At 36.5% G+C, this 19,768-nt stretch overlaps 1 protein-coding gene across 1 annotated transcript in view; it reads right to left on the bottom strand.

The window, feature by feature from the left end:
• The window catches only part of gas6 (growth arrest-specific 6), a 93,577-nt gene that overhangs the window by 52,518 nt on the left and 21,291 nt on the right, over positions 1 to 19,768 (bottom strand). The window contains exons 5-8 of the mRNA XM_028800057.2: positions 15,969 to 16,091; positions 15,087 to 15,206; positions 14,507 to 14,632; positions 13,178 to 13,299 (exon numbers count right to left, since the gene is read on the bottom strand). Coding sequence (XP_028655890.1) covers positions 13,178 to 13,299; positions 14,507 to 14,632; positions 15,087 to 15,206; positions 15,969 to 16,091 — 491 coding nt within the window. The remainder of the gene's footprint in view (positions 1 to 13,177; positions 13,300 to 14,506; positions 14,633 to 15,086; positions 15,207 to 15,968; positions 16,092 to 19,768) is intronic.

Genomic DNA, 19,768 nt, shown 5'->3' with positions numbered 1-19,768 from the left:
TGTAATCCATTAAAAACAAGCTGCTTTATTGGGTGCAGAAACATACATTGACTTGCTGTAATGGCAAAGAACAAAATGTACAACCTTACCAGCTCATTTTAAAACCCCTGTCAGATAAAAATGACAAGTGAATTATAAGTCAAGGTTAATACGCCACCAGAGCAAAATATACATTTAAATGGCTACAGGAGTTTGCCTGGCTTAGGTTTCATAAAAAAAGTTTTTGCTCTAAAGTAGGCACAAGCCTAAGATCCAAGAGAATTCATGGTTTCTAGAGGTACACCACGACACTTGCCGTTAGCTTGGTTCATGTTTCAGGCTAAAAATATAGATAGAAAATATTGATTAAGAATTCAAAGAGTTGAAAAATAAAATGAAGTTCATTGTGGCTTATATGATTGCTTAGGAAAAATTGTGTTACACTAAATTTAGCTCTTAAATTGTGTTGATGAATAAGAATAACACATATACCGAAAGAACATGGCAACGAGACAAGCAGCAATTATCAGATGTTTTGCATAAACAGAAACATACTTGAAATAGGAACAATTACTTTGCCAGGCTTCTGGGGGCGGGGGAGTAAGTGACATTGTATAACAGGTTCCTTTTTGTAAACCACTTCCTGGGCTAGAGTACTACAGTGTACAGGTGGTATGGGACAAAGTCTAAGTTTTATTTGGCAGTGCTTACCAGGTTAATCCAAACTGGTGGTAAGGAAACATAATTGCTTTCGGACAGGCTAGAGTATATATGGGTGCAGTTGGTGGTGAAAAATAAAAATGGGGAGCACACCCTGTTTTATTTTGTCACTTGTCCCACTAACTACATTGGTAATTTGGTCTGCGTATTAATACTGATACCCCGATTTGATTTCGATTCACAATGTCCCGATTCAATTCAACTATCAATTTTATATTGATTGAATTAGCGTGCACTGAGAACTTTAATATGTGACATATTTCAGTAACACTTTATTTGATTGATGTCTACATTGTGATTTCATAACATATGCATAAGCAAGGAATGATATTTAAGAAGAAATACTTGATTAATAATGAACAATAACAACAGTATCTGCAAGATGTGGAACAAAATAATACTGCTAATAAAAAACACCTTTTTCATAGCATTGCACTCATTTAAAATTCACCATAATTTAACTAACATGTATCGCTACATCAGAGTCCACACCTATTATGGGGGGGCTCCTTATTTCAATACAAAGCAATGACATCTACTTAATAATAACAATAATAAAAATAATAATCTTCTTCTTCTTCTTTTGGCTTCTCCCGTTTGGGGTCACCACAGCGGATTATCTTTTTCCATATCTTTCTTTCCTCTGCATCTTGCTCCATTACACCCACCACCTTCATGTTCTCTCTCACCACATCCATAAAACTTCTCTTAGACCTTCCTCTTTTCCTCTTATTTGGCAGTGCCATCCTTAACATCCTTCTTCCTAATACATTTTGTTTATATAATGCCTTTCCCATAAAACATCTACAGTATATAATCTTGTTAATATTATAATAAAATAATCAAATATTGCTTCTTAAGTAATAAATGTTATTCAGTACACTATTCATTTCTTAAAAATCACCAGTGTAGACACCCTTCAACTAAACTGTTAGCCAAATTTATTCTTGAATTATTCGAAAATACAGATATAGGAGAAAGACTCATGTCTTTCTATAATTCTACAAGTTATACATATCTTGATTTGTTCATATGTAGAAGTCATGTTAATCAGTCTCAAAATGTGTCCTCAGAATTCCTCTTCAGACATAAAGGAAGTGTTTTATTGTATTGATTTGCGTATTCAAAGAGATGTAATTCTGGGAGGAGTCGAGATGGGGTGGCAGGGGCGTGCACATGCGTTACATTTCACGCTGACCAGGATGTATGTTGCAGAAGAACGTGGAAGTTGGCATATGCACAGATTTATGCATTTGGATTTTTTTGTGTGTACGCACATTTCTGTCTTTGTCTGTACGCAATGTTTTAGTGTTAATTCTACACATGCTGTTATTCATAAGGCCCCTGAAGACATAGCCTTCAAGGAAAACTGGCTTCTTTGAGCCACCCGCCAAAAAGTCAATGACTTAAAAACTCAAGCTCAAATGTCATTCGACAGATAGTTGATATGTATTCTTGGATGGTGCATAGGTAAGGACTTCTACCTTATAACCAAAAGGTTTTGGGTTTCGAGTCCGGGTGCTCTGCATTTTGAGTAGTGACCTGCTATTATTATTACTATCTATACTAATAAAAGGCAAAGCCCTCACTGACAGACTGACTGACTCATCACTAATTCTCCAACTTCCCGTGTAGGTGGAAGGCTGAAATTTGGCAGGCTCATTCTTTACAGCTTACTTACAAAAGTTAGGCAGGTTTCATTTCGAAATTCAAAGCGTAACGGTCATAACTGGAACCTGTTTTTTGTCCATATACTGTAATGGAGGAGGCGGAGTCGCGTATCGCGTCATCACGCCTCCTACGTAATCACGTGAACTGAAAACAAGGAAGAGCCCTGAAGAAAACATTCATTACACAATTGAGAAGGCACAAGAGAGCGGCTCATGTGAACTGACTGAATGCAGCACGAGTGATCACTTCGATACTGTGGAAACAAAGCACGGTGTAAAACGTAAGTTTAAATTAAGTTTATAGAAACGCTACCGCTGCCGTTTGCAATACCATATTCGCGAGATACAAGTTTAATGAGAAACGCTCCCGCTGCTGTTTGCAATACCATATTCACGAGATACAAGTTTAATGAGAAGACACGAGGTATAAACGACACTTTGGATGACTTTGTAACGGATTAAAAATTGCTGTAGCGAGAAACTTTTAAGTGCCGGGTCTTAGCTAACAGCACATAGAACGCAACATGTCGGAAACAAAGCACCGTCTAAACCTAAAGTTTAAATTAAGTTCATAGACCTAAAAAGGTTGCCATTGATTTGAGGCAAGATTGCTTTTCTCCTGTACAACTATACGTTGCATTCTCAAGAGTGTGCTTGCACGGCTTGGTCATATTACAACCGGAGTGCTGAACTGACAACGTGGTATACAAACAGAACTATAACAATCGTAATAAACAAACAAAAAAACAGCGGACAACCCGTGGATTAAATAAAAAGGCTGCTTCCGTTGGCCGAAGCAACGAAAAAGGAAGACCTTATATGCCGTTCGTTTATAAAACAGCGGAGAGGCTGTGTGAAGGCAGCTTCACAAAAAAACAGATCCTTAACAAATTGTTACTGGTATATTTTACCTCAATTTAAAAAGGTTTTCTTTTCTTCTTAATAAAAATTTAAAAGCAGTACTTCGCCGGTGCGAAGCGCGGGGATTTGAGCGACGGACGCATACAGACATATTCATGAGTGCAGGTACTTCGGAAAGAAAGCACCGTGTAAACCTAAAGTTTAAATTAAGTTCATAGACCTACAAAAGGTTGCCATTGATTTGAGGCAAGATTGCTTTTCTCCTGTACAACTATATGTTGCATTCTTAACAGTAAGCTTGCACGGCTTGGTCATATTACAACCGGAGTGCTGAACTGACAACGTGGTATACAAACAGAATTATAACAATCGTAAAAAAAGAAAAAAAAAAAGCGAAGAACCCGTGGATTAAATAAAAAGGCTCCTTCCTTGGCGAGGCAAGGAAAAAGGAAGACCTTATATGGCGTTCGTTTATAAAACAGCGGAAAAGCTGTGTTAAGGCTGCTTCACAAAAAAACAGATCCTTAATAAATTGTTATTGGTATATTTTCCCTCAATTTAAAAAGGTTTTCTTTTCTTTTTAATAAAAATTTAAAAGCAGTACTTCTCGGGGATTTATATATATATATATATATATATATATATATATATATATATATATATATATATATATATATATATATGTATATATATAGATATAGATATAGATATATATAGATATATATATATATCTATCTATGTATGTCTATATATATATATGTAGATATGTATATATATGTGTATATATATGTAGATATCTGTATGTGTATATATATATGTGTGTATGTATGTATGTGTGTATATATATATATGTATGTGTATATATGTATGTGTATATGTATATATGTATGTGTGTGTGTATGTATGTGTGTATATGTATGTGTATATATATATATGTTGATATGTGTATATATATATATATATATATGTATATATATGTGGATGTGTATATGTATATATATTTGTATATTCAGTAATCCCTCCTCCATCGTGGGGGTTGCGTTCCAGAGCCACCCGCGAAATAAGAAAATCCGCGAAGTAGAAACCATATGTTTATATGGTTATTTTTATATTGTCATGCTTGGGTCACAGATTTGCGCAGAAACACAGGAGGTTGTAGAGAGACAGGAACGTTATTCAAACACTGCAAACAAACATTTGTCTCTTTTTCAAAAGTTTAAACTGTGCTCCATGACAAGACAGAGATGACAGTTCTGTCTCACAATTAAAAGAATGCAAACATATCTTCCTCTTCAACGGAGTGCGCGTCAGAGAGAGAAAAGCAAACAAATCAAATAGGGCTGTTTTAAGTATGCGAAGCACCGCCGGTACAAAGCTGCTGAAGGCGGCAGCTCACACACCCTCCGTCAGGAGCAGAGAGAGAGAGAGAGAGACAGATAAAAAAATCAATACGTGCCCTTTGAGCTTTTAAGTATGCGAAGCACCGTGCAGCATGTCCTTCAGGAAGCAGCTGCACACAGAAGGTAGCAAAGTCCCTATCGTCTAGGTGTGCGAACAGCCCCCCTGCTCACACCCCCCTACGTCAGCGCAAGAGAGAGAGAAAGGAAGCTGGGAAGCTGGGTAGCTTCTCAGCCATCTGCCAATAGCGTCCCTTGTATGAAATCAACTGGGCAAACCACCTGAGGAAGCATGTACCAGAAATTAAAAGACCCATTGTCCGCAGAAACCCACAAAGCAGCGAAAAATCCGCGATATATATTTAAATATGCTTACATATAAAATCCGCGATGGAGTGAAGCCGCGAAAGGCGAAGCGCGATATAGCGAGGGATCACTGTATGTATATATATATGTATATGTAGTTATGTGTATATGTAGATATGTATACATATGTATATATGTTTATGTATATATATGTTTACATAACCTCTTTAACACACTACTTCTCCGCTGCGAAGCGCAGGTATTTTGCTAGTAATATAATAAAAACATACATTTGACTTGGGTGTGTAACACCCGGTGTAAATTTTGGCTACTGATAAAAGTCAGAGCTTTTTTTTTCATTATTCAGTTTTATTCTGTCAGTGACATTCATCTGGTACAACGAACTTGCCTCTCCCCCTGTGAGCTGATGGCATTTATCTCTATTCTTTTGACAAGAGCAGCGTTGACCACAGCTGGTGCTGTGGTTGATGCCTGCTCAGAATTACTTATTGTACCGGCAATCAAAGATACAGTTTCTCATGACCACTATCAAACTATTATGCGGCATTTGTGTTTTGACAACAAAGACACCCGTGCAGAACGTGTGAAAAGCAAGAGATTTTGCTGTGATTTCGGACATAGGGCAATGTTTGTTGAGAGCTGTGTTTTGAGTTACAACCCAGGGCAAAGACTTTCCGAGTCTGTTCTCATAAAGCTTATGGAGCTGTTTCTAGACAAAGGCAGAACCATAACAACAGGCGGCTTCTTCACAGTGCTTTTGCTGGCTAATAGACTGCTGCACCACAACACAACTCTGATTATCAAATGGGACTTCCACCTGCAGCTAAAGTCACTTCAGTAAGCAAGCGTTTAGATCTGGCAGTACCATGCTGACAGTGTATATAATAATTTCTTGCAGCAGTACACTGCCTGTCAAATGTATCAACCCCCAATTCCTGTCCTTCCTTTTCTTTCTAAACGTAACCAATTGCCACACTAACGTCTGAAATGTAAGTTTAGAACACTGATTCTTCAAAATGTTTAAGGAACATTTAAATCTTTGTAATATATGTTTAATTATTCCATCCATCTATCTACACAGGGTTCCTCGAGTCCCATCGGTTATATTCCTGAATAAAAGCTTGTTTTGTTATACCTTTTGTGAAAGTATTTATTTGATATTTCGACTTCAAAAATTTTCTGTTTTAGTTATGCGTTCAACATTTCTTGCCACGCATTTCCTGTCATCCTACATTTACCCTGATCATTATAGACATGAAACACACATGAAATGTATGTATTCTAAATAACGATATATTATTTATCCTATACAATTCCAGGCACCTCACATCCAGATAAACAGACTTGGGATGGTATGGGATATCAGGCTGCTTGTGCTGATTGACACATTTGCAAAACAAAGACACTGATGAAGAGGTGCGAAGGAATTTAAGGTGACCCTGGATTATGACTTTTTTCGTAGGTCCAGCCCGGTTTTTGAGTTTTGTGTGAAATGATGTCAGATTTGGCTTTTTTTCTCTGTTTTTTGTGTTGTTCCAATGCACATAAAGGAAATAAACATGTGTATACCAAAACATTTGTAATTGCAACAATTTTCTGGGAGAAATGGTGCATTTTCAAGGAAAATTCCAGGGGTGCCAATAATTTCAGCCATGACTGTATATAAGAAGTAGAGGGTTATGGTACGAAAAGCCTTATTAGAACTGGGTGATGTTAAAAGTGGTGTCCCACAGAGGTCAATGCCGGGGCCACTGCTATATTTAATATATATAAATGATTTGGATAGGAATTGGTTAAGTTTGCGAATGATACCAAGCTAGGTGGATTGACAAACAAACAAGAATCTGTTGAATCATTACATAGGCACCTGGACGGCATATAGGCGTGCGCAGATTTGTGGCAAATGAAATCTAATGTAAATAAATGTAAAGTATTACACATAGGAAGTAAAATGTTAGGGTTGAATACACAATGGGGGGTCTGAATATTAAAAGCACACCTTATGAGAATGATTTTGGAGTCATAGTTGACTCATCACTATCAACTTCCAGACAGTGTCCAGAAGCCATTAATAAGGCTAAGAGAATGTTAGGTTATATAGCAAGATGTTTGTAGAGTACAAGTCAAAGGAGGCTATCCTCAAACTTTAAAACAAACTGATTAGACGTCATCTGGAGAATCGTATGCAGTTTTGGTCTACAGGCAACAAAACAACACACAAAAGTGCAAGAAAAAGTCCAGAGAATTGTGACTAGGATGATTTCTGGACTACAACGGATGTGTTATGAGAAAAAAATAAGCCTTTCCAGTTTAAGCAAAAGGAGATTAAGAAGAGACATGACTGAAGTGTTCAAAGTTGTGAAGGGAATTAGTGCAGTGGATCGAGACTGTTACTTTAAAATGAGCTCAGCAAGAATATGGAGAAACAGTTGGAAACTTGTTATGGGTAAATATCGTCAAATCATTAGGAGGTTTTCTTCATTCAGAGAACCACAGACACATAGAATAAGTTGCCAAGTAGTGTAGTAGATAGTACAACTTTAGGGACCTTCAAAACTAGATTTGATGCTGTTCTGGAAAAATGAAGTGGATTGGACTGGTGAGCTTTGTTGGGCTGAATAACCTGTTCTCATCTAGACCTAATGATTTCATACAGGGCAACACCATGAAGCCCTGTGAGTGGCAGTGTGAGAATATGCTTTCTGTTTTTGTTTCATTCCTATGTACTGTATTTTGTCTATTATTCTTTTATGTATTTTAAGTATAAAACTCACACTATAACTTTAAATGACACTGATCTGTAAATTCATAACTTAAATGCCACATGGATTTTCCCAAAGGGAGCTAGATAACACACAGATAAACACTCTCGACAAGATATATTGTTTTGCACATACAGGCTTTTCCTCAGCAAAACATTTAGTAAATTCGTTGGAAGTGCTGAATCTAAAATTCACCCAAAACAATGCTCCTCCTCTAATATTTATGTTTTCTTTGATGCTACTCTTTAGTCTTCATATCTTTATGGAACAAATTAACACTAGAACCACTATAGCCAACAGCAATTGCCACTGTGTTTTTAAATCTTCAATTATTTTATTAAAGTGTGTCATGATCTTCTTTCACTTTTCTTAAACTGCATAAAGTTTTTTTTTTTTTTTACACAACAGACATCCTATTATCACCATAATCAATGCCATTGCCCAGGTATGAATCAAATCGCTATCTTTCTCCTTCAGTACACACTTGGATCACATTTACCTATCTTGTTATTGTACGTCAATACTCAAATGTGAATTCCTGTCTCTCTCCTCAATATGACTACACAACACTAAAAGAAGAAATATCTCATATAATCACTTGCTTTTTTAAATATGTGTAAAAATAAAGATCTTAAGCTAATCTGAAAACTGTAGGTGCTCCCGTTGTTTGTTAGCAAAAAAACAGTATATACAGTAAACTTATATAAGAATGAATTTTAATTGTCATATTCCAACATATTCCATGAACATTGTGTTCATGCATTTTCTTTTACTTTTCTTGTGTTTTATGGGTGGTTCCCAAGAGGCTGGGACACCTGTCAGTAACTAGTTGAGTGATTCCCAGAGCCTCTGGCGGTTTATTATGTGCTGTTTTCTATGATCATGCTGTAGCGGAGAGTGTTCCTTTTACAATATCTATGTTCATTATTACAGATACTGTATATGGCCTGCTTTTCCACTATTCTTGAGGATCTGTTTTACAGGAATGTATTTACTGAGGAAAATAATAATACATTTTATTTATATAGTACATTTTCCATGGCCAAGACAGCCTCTCTTGGCAACTCCTTTTTGTCTGTTGAACTAGGTTGACCTGTTTTTGTTAATGAAGAGAATTTTTTGGTAGAATAAAATTTTTATTTATTATAATTCTATGTTTTGTCTTTTTAATACATAACTGGGGTGTGATGGGTTCCCCAATTACTGGATAATTTATGGGACATTGGTACTTGGGTACTCACAAAGTCATAAAAATAATGTTTTCACTTAATTCTAAAACCAAAGTTCACAGCCAGCCTCAATATGATGTGGGGAAAGAAGAAAACACAGGATGACTCACTGTGGATAAAGAAAGCCACAAGTTAAGAGCACTGCACTGAAAGGCAGCTGACTTAAAATGTTTCCACATACACTGCAGACCCAATGATGTATGCAAATGCAAGAATGTGAGCTTTGTTTCTCAATTTGAAAGGACCAATAGAACATGGTATCTGATCATGAATTAAGTGTCTTTTAGGAATAAAAGTACATGATTTAAGTAGTTATACTAAAATGCTGGCACACATATTGAATTATATAGACATAAATCTCAGGTATTGACTCATATACACACATAATGATTTTGTGGAATACACAAGAAAAGAAAGGTAAATCTTTACTTTGGCATATGCATATATTTCCAGGTATGCAGTGTCTGTGAAAACATGAAGAAAACTGCCTTTGATGGCTATGCTCTTCATTTGCAGCTTGCACCATCCACAATGTGGCCTCTCGTGTGTAGTTTCCCCATGTCAAAGTGATGCTGCCATAAACTTCAAGTACTGACAGCTTTGTTGTTATATTGGACATTTGCCATATTTTGTATAGAAGCGCATTATGTGTTATAAACAGAAGCAGTGCTGTGAACTTGAGAGTTCCCAAGCACAAAAGTCTCAAACAGTGAATAAAAATGTCCACTATAGGGGGAAATACTGTCAAACCCCGACAATTAAATAAAAAGGCCATGAAGAATCTTTATAAATAAAAAAAATATTTTTAGAGAAAATGCTCTGTAACCTGATAAAACTCTGAAGAGCACAAGAGGACAAGGAATTACCTGAAACAAAAAAGCAATCCAAAGCAAACAATGTCCCAATATGTGATGCAAAGGTGAAGTGAAAAAAACAGAGCGAGGGTTCAAATAAATCTATGAAATCACAATAAAAGCACAATAATAATCACCTGAAAACTCACCAACACCATGAGAACATTCACAATGAACTGCAAGAAAATATAGGTTTTCCTTAGCCTTTATACTGCCGAGGGCAGTCCTTTGTGGTGATGGACAGGTGGCCCTGCATCTTAGGGACCGCCCTCAAAACAAACTGAATATAAAAGAAGATACATATATGTATAGAAACTAAATGACAAACAGTAATAACATAAACAAAGGAATCAAAAATGCACAAAATAGGACACAAAAACAGCATCTGAACCTCCACTACTGAAGTAACCCTGGGTGAAATATAACATGCAGAACATAACCATTAATTAGCCTTTTTATGCAGGACAAGTTAAGCAAACTTGATAATTCTGGAATCAAACTCTGAAAAGCTGCTGATGTAAGTCACAAAAAATATTAAATGCTATTCCCTATCTGGAGACGGATCACACTTGATTATCGGGGAAAAGTAGTCTGTGATGTGTGGTGATATGAATATTTGAACCTTTCCCAGACAACAGAAGAAATCCACTGCTGACAATATTTTCATATTACTTTCCATGACAAATAGGCTAAAAGACAAGTCTGCACATTATTGAATTTCTAGGCAAATGAGACAGGAGCTGCCCCCTAACTGTGAAAGGCAACACAATAGATGGTCAAGGAGACAGCAACAAATATAGTGCAGAGGCAGACCCATACAAGACAGTGCATATGCACAGTTTTACACTACATCCATCACACTGCTTGCTATTTGCCCAAAGATTCCATGAAATATGAAAGTATTTATATAATTTTTATAAACTCATTATACAGAAAACTTCATTTATTATTTTACAGCTGATTGAAATGTGTTGTACTAAATCATATATGGAAACCTGTTCATGTCATAGCATGGTAGAACAAAGCAGGGCAAGGTGGGATGCACACATAATAAAACAAAACTGTATAAAGATGCCAAGAATGTATGCTGACTACTAATGCGGACTGTTTTGCTATAAGCCTACATGCCACTACATTGAAATATGCAGATGTAAATTTTCAAACTATTTCTATAAAATAAACTTGCTTCTGCTTCATTTGTTATTTTATGTACTCAGCTGATTGAAATATGTTGCTTTTCTTTTCACTAATAAATACTAATACTAAAGCAGTTTACTGCCCACTGGTAGTTCAACCCTGGAAAGTTTGTTTTTTTAAAATGACAACATATACATTTAAAGTGAAAATAAATGTAAATAGTATTGTCATTGGGTAAAGACATAATTTATTCTGAAGTCCACTCAAGCTGTATAAGGCTATCTGTGGTTTTTGAGGGTAGAGCAGGAGGGATGCTATATCATGTTGCTGAACTGATAGGCCAATAGTGAGAACAAAAAGATTCAGACACCACTTGGTGTAGCCGCCTACATGTGTCTAGGTTATTCTCATCATTTAGCATCTAGGTTATTTCCAGTGAACACCCATGTGTTGTTCATACTGAAGCTAATGAGTCCCAATGTGGAGTACTGAGGAGTGATAGGCTGAACAGACACCATTACTAATCAATCCTTAAGTGGAAAGGGTCTGTGCGTGTGTTAAGTTTGGAGTGTGAGAATAGGCCAATTCAAAACAAATTTGGTGAGTCCCATGTATGCCACAGTAACATTCTATGCACAAAAGGTAAAGTCATTTGGCTTTTTTCCCTATTCACATTCATGTCTTTCAGGTACACTTAGTGTAGCCTCCTTAGCATTACATTTTTTATTTAAAAACGTAAAAAGGGAGTTGCATTTTTTGGCTTGAAAAATGACATATTTATTAAATCTTATCTTTCCAATGTAAAATGTGCAAAACACTAATAAAGTAGTCAGAAGTGTAGAATGCATAATCATGATACAAATAATAATAATAAATAATACTAATAATAATAAAAATAATGCTAATACCGTATATACTGTAAAAATGTGTCATTTGTGTGGTATATCTTAAAGTACGGTGAAATATACAGTCCAGCGTCACAATCCTTGTGGATTGTTTTTCCATCCGATGAGCTTTTGAACAGCACACTCCACACATGCGATTGACACGAGTGTCACTTTTGGATTCATTAGAATCACATTCCATTTCACTGTCCGTTTCAATTTCACTGCGTGAAGACAGATTCATTTCATCATTACTACTCATATCACTGTCAAGAGCGTCCAACACCTGAGCTGCTGAAAAATGTTTCTTACGAGACGCCATTATGAGGCTAGGATGTCTGCATGATTGCCCGGGTAACACTCAGGCCTGTCGCTTATACAAGACACACCTATATTGTTTCCCAAGCAATGCTCTGCACTAACACTGTTGCCATTTTTACAGCCCAATTAATCTTTGGGTCTAATGCTTATATGAGACGCATCTATATGGTTGCCCGAGTGATGGTCAGGACTAATGATTTTAGCACTGTTTTTATGGCCCAAGTGATGCTCAGGTCTAACACTAAGGAGATTAAATGCCACCTCCAAATGAAATGCTGCCTCCAAATTAATTGCCCGCATGTTTCCTGTATTTCACTGTTATCTTGCTTTGGTTTATATTCTAAACAATAATAAATGCTTACAGAATTTGTGACAGGAATTTCATGTATATAAAACAATGGGGAAGGTAAATCATCTGAAATGTTAACTAAAAAAACTGAATGATGCGTGAATACATAAAATCTCCAGTGGCTTTTTGCAGGAAAAAAAACCATAGAACAGAATCCAGTTGAATTAGCACTGACTCACTCCCATCATCTATTGTCATAAAGATATTTTACAAATAGTAAACCAAAAGAGGCATACATGTTTTAAGTAGCACAAGATCTCATGGGCAATTTCTATCAGACCATCTATAATATAGGTGAGGGAAAGCCAGGAAGATGACCCTTACAACAGAATTAGAAAATATATGGTAAAATCCAGTGTATGAAGGCTTTAAATTGTTTGCTATGCAGAGATTTGTGTTCACTCCACTTATTATACTATAAAAGTTTTGTCTGTAAAGTCAAAACTAATAAAGTCACTTCATTATGAGATGAAACATTAAACATTATACAATGTGGGCTTAAAATACAGATCATTTTACTAATACATACAGTCACGGGGGATGAAACTTACATATCTGGCATTTATAAAATTTTACAGTAAAGTATGCATTATGTATAACCAGGTCTTTAAGTTTACAAAGACATCTACTAAACTGTACTTCTTGCTAAATATGAATTAAACTGGCAAAATAAGGTAAAAAAACAACCTCACAGCTACTCAAGTCTGAAGAGAGTTTAACTCCTTTTCTCCCATCACAATAGCACTGATGTCTTCCTGGAATATTCAGACAAGTATCTTCACACACTTTGGACTCACATTCATTGACATCTGTAGAAAGAAACCATACACAGAAATAAGGAAATAGGTATCTAGACTAAATACTGAGCATGTTGGGGAATCATAAAACACCGTCATAAGATATGTAGCAAAATGTCAATACATATATAGAGCCATAAAATACTGTTAAAATCAAACCATTAATAATGGATCTTAAAGAAACCTTATTCTTCAGTTATTGCTTTTGAAGTCTTAAAATGCCTTGGGATAAAGTAATTGCTCATCAATAAACATCTATCCTGAGGAAACAATCTAGAAGTGAAATAAAGGTAAAGCAAATATGTCTGAAGTCCCACTATATTGGGATTACATAGTGTTATTTTATTTTTGGGTATGTTTTTGTGTTTTGTGTGCATTTTCTATTGTTCTTTCAATGATTTTTACAGAAGCTACTGGATTTGCTTCCTTGCTTTGAAAAGAACAGTGTAAATAAAAAAAAATCAAAAATTTTAAACATTGAAAGAATTTGAAAGATTCATACATCAGCTTGTTGATATACTTCAAGCAGTTAATATACTTAATCAAAAGCTATGTTGACGTGTTTTTTTTTAATTTTATGTTAATTTTCTAATCACCAAATTCATCTATGTGTACCCCCTACAGTTAGAAAGGGGACACATGTACCATATCAGTCATTTGGCATCTACTGGTTTTCTAATCCACTGATACCACACTAATGAAATGTTTATTTCTTCTGTCTTCTTTCACTAGCTGATAATATACTGCAGTTCATCACTGTACATAACTCAAATTGTTTTACGTCTGTGGTATTGTTGTTATTTTTATACGCACTGTAAACAAATCCTTAAATGTGCAGGTTAATTGTAGGGATCAGGATTTGCTGATTTCCAGCCATTTGTTTTACTTTCAGTATATACTTGTTTTTTTAAATATACAACTACATTCCATTATTTACTTGTAAAAATTAAGATGCAGTCAATCCACCAGGTAAGAGTTTATATAAAGCATTTCATAACTGACCAGGTGATATTACACTGTGAAAGACATTACAGACAAAGGTAAGACAATGTCATTGTACACCATCTTCAGTGTGACCAATTCAGAGCAATTTTTCTAGATCTATGACAAAAAAATAGTTTATTCATATTTTAATGATCATGAAATCATTTTATTAGATAAACAGTAAGTTGTCTCATGCTAACAAGTCATTTTTTTATAAAAATATCAAAATGCTTACCAAGACATGTTTTTGTGAAATTGTCATAAACATAACCTTCAGGACACAGACAATTAAAAGAACCAACACGATTTTGGCAAGAAGCTGAGCCACAGATGTCTGGAGTTTCCTTGCATTCATCAATATCTAGAATCAATAGCATTGTAAGGTTATGAGTGAGGAGATCTTTAGCATAAAGACAAAGGGGCCTTTCACTCAAATAGTTACAACATCTAACTTTTTCTACAGAACTTGATAAATTTTCACAGTGTTGATAATTTAATATACAAAATAAGAATTTGTAAAAAAAAAATACATTTTTTACAAAATGATATATACCATTTACATGCTAGAAACAGGAAACACTGAATCATGTAAAGCTGAACTATGTTATCTATATAAAAATGTCTTTAGAAATAAAATTGATTGTTCATGGTATTAAAAACAAAATGCACATGACAAAACAATAACTTGACATAGTGTTTTTGTATTGGCCAAACACTACATAAACTATTAACACAACCCTTTACTAAATAAACTGGCATTAACAAATAAGTATGTAGCGATGTATAAATGGAGAGATAAACAAAGAAGTTGCTACCTGTACACCAATGTCTTTCAGCAAGAGTATATCCAGAAAAGCAAGAGCATCTGTAACTCCCCATTTTATTCAAACAGAGCTGGTTGCAGCCTCCATTTTCATTTTCACACTCATTAACATCTAAAAAAAATAACAAAATAAAACAGGAACTCGATTTAAATATGAGATCTTTAACCTACAGTTTTCTCCTGATTGCAGAGATGCTAAACAGTCTCAAATGGTAATGATAATAAGAGCATCAGTCCTGCAGTTCCTTTAAAGCAAAGATACACTGTACATGCCAACAAGCATAACCTACCTGCTGACTATTTACAATTTAAAAGTTGATAGATAGATAGATAGATAGATAGATAGATAGATAGATAGATAGATAGATAGATAGATAGATAGATAGATAGATAGATAGATAGATAGATAGATAGATAGATAGATAGATAGATAGATACCTCAAGCTTCAAGTTTCATAAGACAGGCTTTGAGCTATTTTAAATACATTGCTTTTTGTTTGATTTTTATATTAATTTGCCTCTACATAAGGGAATTTATAACCGAAGAAAAAGAAATCATTCAATTTACAGCACATGCTGCCATCAATGAGTTAATAACCTAACCCAAATATCAATTGACACAAAGTGTTTGGTACAGAAATAAGAACTGCTACCTCGTAATCAAGAGGTTGCGAATTCAAGCCTGGGTTCTCCCCGTTTTGAGTAGTGAGCTGCTATTATTATTATCATTGTTCTGAATGATAAAAATACTCTGGAACAGAACTCACCCATGTTTATCCTCAGCATACTACACTGCAAGGGTATGATAACATCAACCTGAGCTCACCCGGTGTTAAAGTCGATTCCAGATATAAGAAAACTAAAACTTTGTTACCTTTATCACATATGGTTCCATTCCAGCCTTTAAAGCAGTGACATTTGAAATCTCCTTTTTTGTCTTCACATCTTGCAGTGCCAGGTGAATGGCATGGAGATGGAGAGCACTGGTCAGGAATATCTGCACAGATAGAAACAGTTTTCTTCTTCATACGGGCTGAATTATAAAATTTGTTCTGTTCAATACATTTTAGCGATAGGACTACTCATATTGAAAATTGGTTTGAGAAAGATTTTTATAAATATACTACTTATAGTTTCGGGGAAAGGCATAATAACAAACAGAGGATACTTCACATAAATCAATGATAAAAGAAATGTAAACTCACTTGAGGAAAAATTGCAAAATTACAGAACCTGCTTGTTCAAATCAGCTTTATATGTCTGATGCAGGGCATGACAGCGTTCTAGCAAACACAAAGCATCAAAAGCATGCAGATAAGTTTTCACTTCTTGCAACTGCTTATTTTGAGCAAGCATTTAATGTATATCCTAAATAAGGAGAACAGAAAAAATTTAAATAACTCAGCTACTGTATTTTTTTAAAGCAGGAAGGCATTTTTAGTTTAAACTACCATAATATGCATAATGGATGCACGAATGAAATGCATTTATTTGTTTTTTTTTCCAAATGAGTTACTGTTGTTAAAACATATGACACCATTTGAGCAATGGAAATGTTATGTCACCTCAACAAAAACTTTCTAGTCACTTGCAAAGATAGACTACATTGAAAATGTACATTTTGCATACAAAAAAGTTTAAAGTTTGCCTGCTCTCACTGCTCCCTACAGTTGTTTATTCCATATAGTGAAGTGACATGCTGGAAGTTGGGAAAATTTCCAGGGGAAAATTCTACCATGAAATAGCTTGATATTAAATTAGAAGAACAAAAACAGTACATTTTTTGATTAGCAGTATTTGTTGGACTGATAAAACCCTGTAGACTTTTACTTTACTTTAGCTATATGTGTTCAGATCCCATTTAGTTTAGGAAAAGGAAACATGTATATTACACATATGATGTGGAGTTTAACTGAAATGAAATAATAGAGCACAAAAATTACTCTTTTGAAAAGAAAAAGAAAAGCTCATCAATATTACATATTACAATCTTCTTCTTCTTCTTTCGGCTGCTCCCGTTAGGGGTTGCCACAGTGCATCATCTTCTTCTGTATCTTTCCGTCCTCTGTATCTTGTTCTGTTACACTCATCACCTGCATGTCTTCTCTCACCACATCCATAAACCTCCTCATAGGCCTTCCTCTTTTTCTCTTGCCTGGCAGCTCTATCCTTAGCATCCTTCTCCCAATATACCCAGCATCTCTCTTCTGCACATGTCCAAACCAACACAATCTCGCGTATCTGACTTTGTCTCCCAACCGTCCAACTTGTGCTGACCCTCTAATGAACTCATTCCTAATCCTATCCATCCTCGTCACACCCAGTGCAAATCTTAGCATCTTTAACTCTGCTACCTATACCTCTGTCTCCTGCTTTCTGGTCAGTGTCACTGTCTCCAACCCATATAACATAGCTGGTCTCACTACCATCCTGTAGACTTTCCCTTTCACTCTTGCTGATACCCGTCTGTCACAAATTACTCCTGACACTCTTCTCCACCCATTCCACCCTGCCTGCACTCTCTTTTTCACCTCTCTTCCACAATCCCCATTACTCTGTACTGTTGATCCCAAGTATTTAAACTCATCCACCTTCGCCAACTCTACTCCCTACATCCTCACCATTCCACTGACCTCGCTCTCATTTACACACATGTATTCTGTCTTGTTCCTACTGACCTTCATTCCTCTCCTCTCTAGAGCATATCTCCACCTCTCCAGGGTCTCCTCAACCTCTTTCCTACTATCGCTACATATAACAATGTCATCAGCAAACATCATAGTCTATGGGGACTTCTGTCTAATCTCGTCTATCCCGATCCCTGATGTAATCCCACCTCCAACTAGAATGCATCCGTCACTCTTACCATAGACCTCACCTCTGTCACACTTCCCTCGTACATATCCTCTACAACTACTTACATACTTCTCTGCCACTCCTGACTTTCTCATACAATACCACAGCTCCTCTCGAGGCACCCTGTCATATGCTTTCTCCAGGTCCACAAAAATGCAATGCAACTGCTTCTGGCCTTCTCTAAACTTCTCCATCAACATCCTCAGAGCACACATTGATTCTGTGGTGCTCTTTCTTGGCATGAAACCCATACTGCTGCTCACTAATCATCAAATCATTTCTTAACCTAGCTTCCACTACTCTTTCCCATAACTTCATGCTGTGGCTCATCAATTTTATTCCCCTGTAGTTACTGCAGTCCTGCACATCCCCCTATTCTTAAATATCGGCACCAGTACACTTCTTCTCCACTCCTCAGGCATCCTCTCACTTTCCAAGATTTCATTAAACAATCTGGTTAAAAACTCCACTGCCATCTCTCCTAAACACCTCCATGCTTCAATAGGTATGTCATCTGGACCAACGGCCTTTTCATTTTTCATCCTCCTCACAGCTGTCCTTACTTCCTCCTTGCTAATCTGTTGTACTTCATGATTCACTATCTCCACATCATCCAACCTCTTCTCTCTCTCATTCTCTTCATTCATTCGCCTCTCAAAGTACTCTTTCCATCTGCTCAACACACTCTCCTCGCTTGTGAGTACATTTCCATCTGCTCAACACACTCTCCTCGCTTGTGAGTACATTTCCATCTTTATCCTTTATCACCCTAACCTGCTGCACATCTTTCCCAGCTCGGCCTCTGTCTATCCAATCGGTATAGGTCCTTTTCTCCCTCCTTAGTGTTCAACCTCTCATACAACTCATCATATGCCTTTTCTTTAGCCTTTGTCACCTCTCTCTTCACCTTGCACCTTATCTCCTTGTACTCTTATCTATTTTCTGCATCTCTCTGACTATCCCACTTCTTCTTTGCCATCCTCTTCCTCTGTATACTCTCCTGTATTTCCTCATTCCACCACCAGGTTTCCTTTTCCTCCTTCCTCTTTCCAGATGTCATGGCAAGTACCCTTCTTGCTGTCACCCTTACTACATCTGCTGTAGTTTCCCAGCTGTCTGTTAACTCTTCACTGCCACCCAGTGCCTGTCTCACCTCATCCCTAAACTCAACCTTGCAGTCTTCCTTTTTCAACTTCCACCACTTGATCCTTGGCTCTGACCTCACTCTCTTCCTCTTCTTGATCTCCAACGTCATCCTACAGACCACCATCCTATGCTGCTCAACTACACTTTCCCCTGCCACCACTTTGCAGTCTTCAATCTCCTTCAGATCAACTCTTCTGCATAGGATGTAATCTACCTGTGTGCATCTTCCGCCACTCTTGTACGTAACCCTATGTTCCACCCTCTTCTTAAAATACGTATTCAACACAGCCATGTCCATCCTTTTGGCAAAAACCACTATCCTCTTACCTTCTTCATTCCTCTCCTTGACACCATACCTACCCATCACCTCTTCGTCTCTACTGTTCCCATCACCAACATGCCCATTGAAATCTGCCCCAATCACCACTTTCTGTCCCTTGGGTACACTGTTCATCACTTCATCCAACTCACTCCAAAAATCTTCTTTCTCAACCATTGCACACCCAACTTGTGGTGCATATGCACTAACAACATTCATCATCACACCTCCAATTTCCAGCTTCATAATCATTACTCTGCCTGACACTCTTTACATACTGTTCCTTCAGAATAACTCCTACCCCATTTCTCCTCCCATCCACACCATGACAGAACAATTTGAATCCACCTCCG

The sequence above is a fragment of the Erpetoichthys calabaricus genome, chromosome 4 (assembly GCF_900747795.2).
Source record: "Erpetoichthys calabaricus chromosome 4, fErpCal1.3, whole genome shotgun sequence".
Taxonomy (NCBI): Eukaryota; Metazoa; Chordata; class Cladistia; order Polypteriformes; family Polypteridae; genus Erpetoichthys; species Erpetoichthys calabaricus.
Note: the sequence above shows the minus strand (reverse complement) of the source record. Positions and strands in the feature narration are given on the sequence as shown.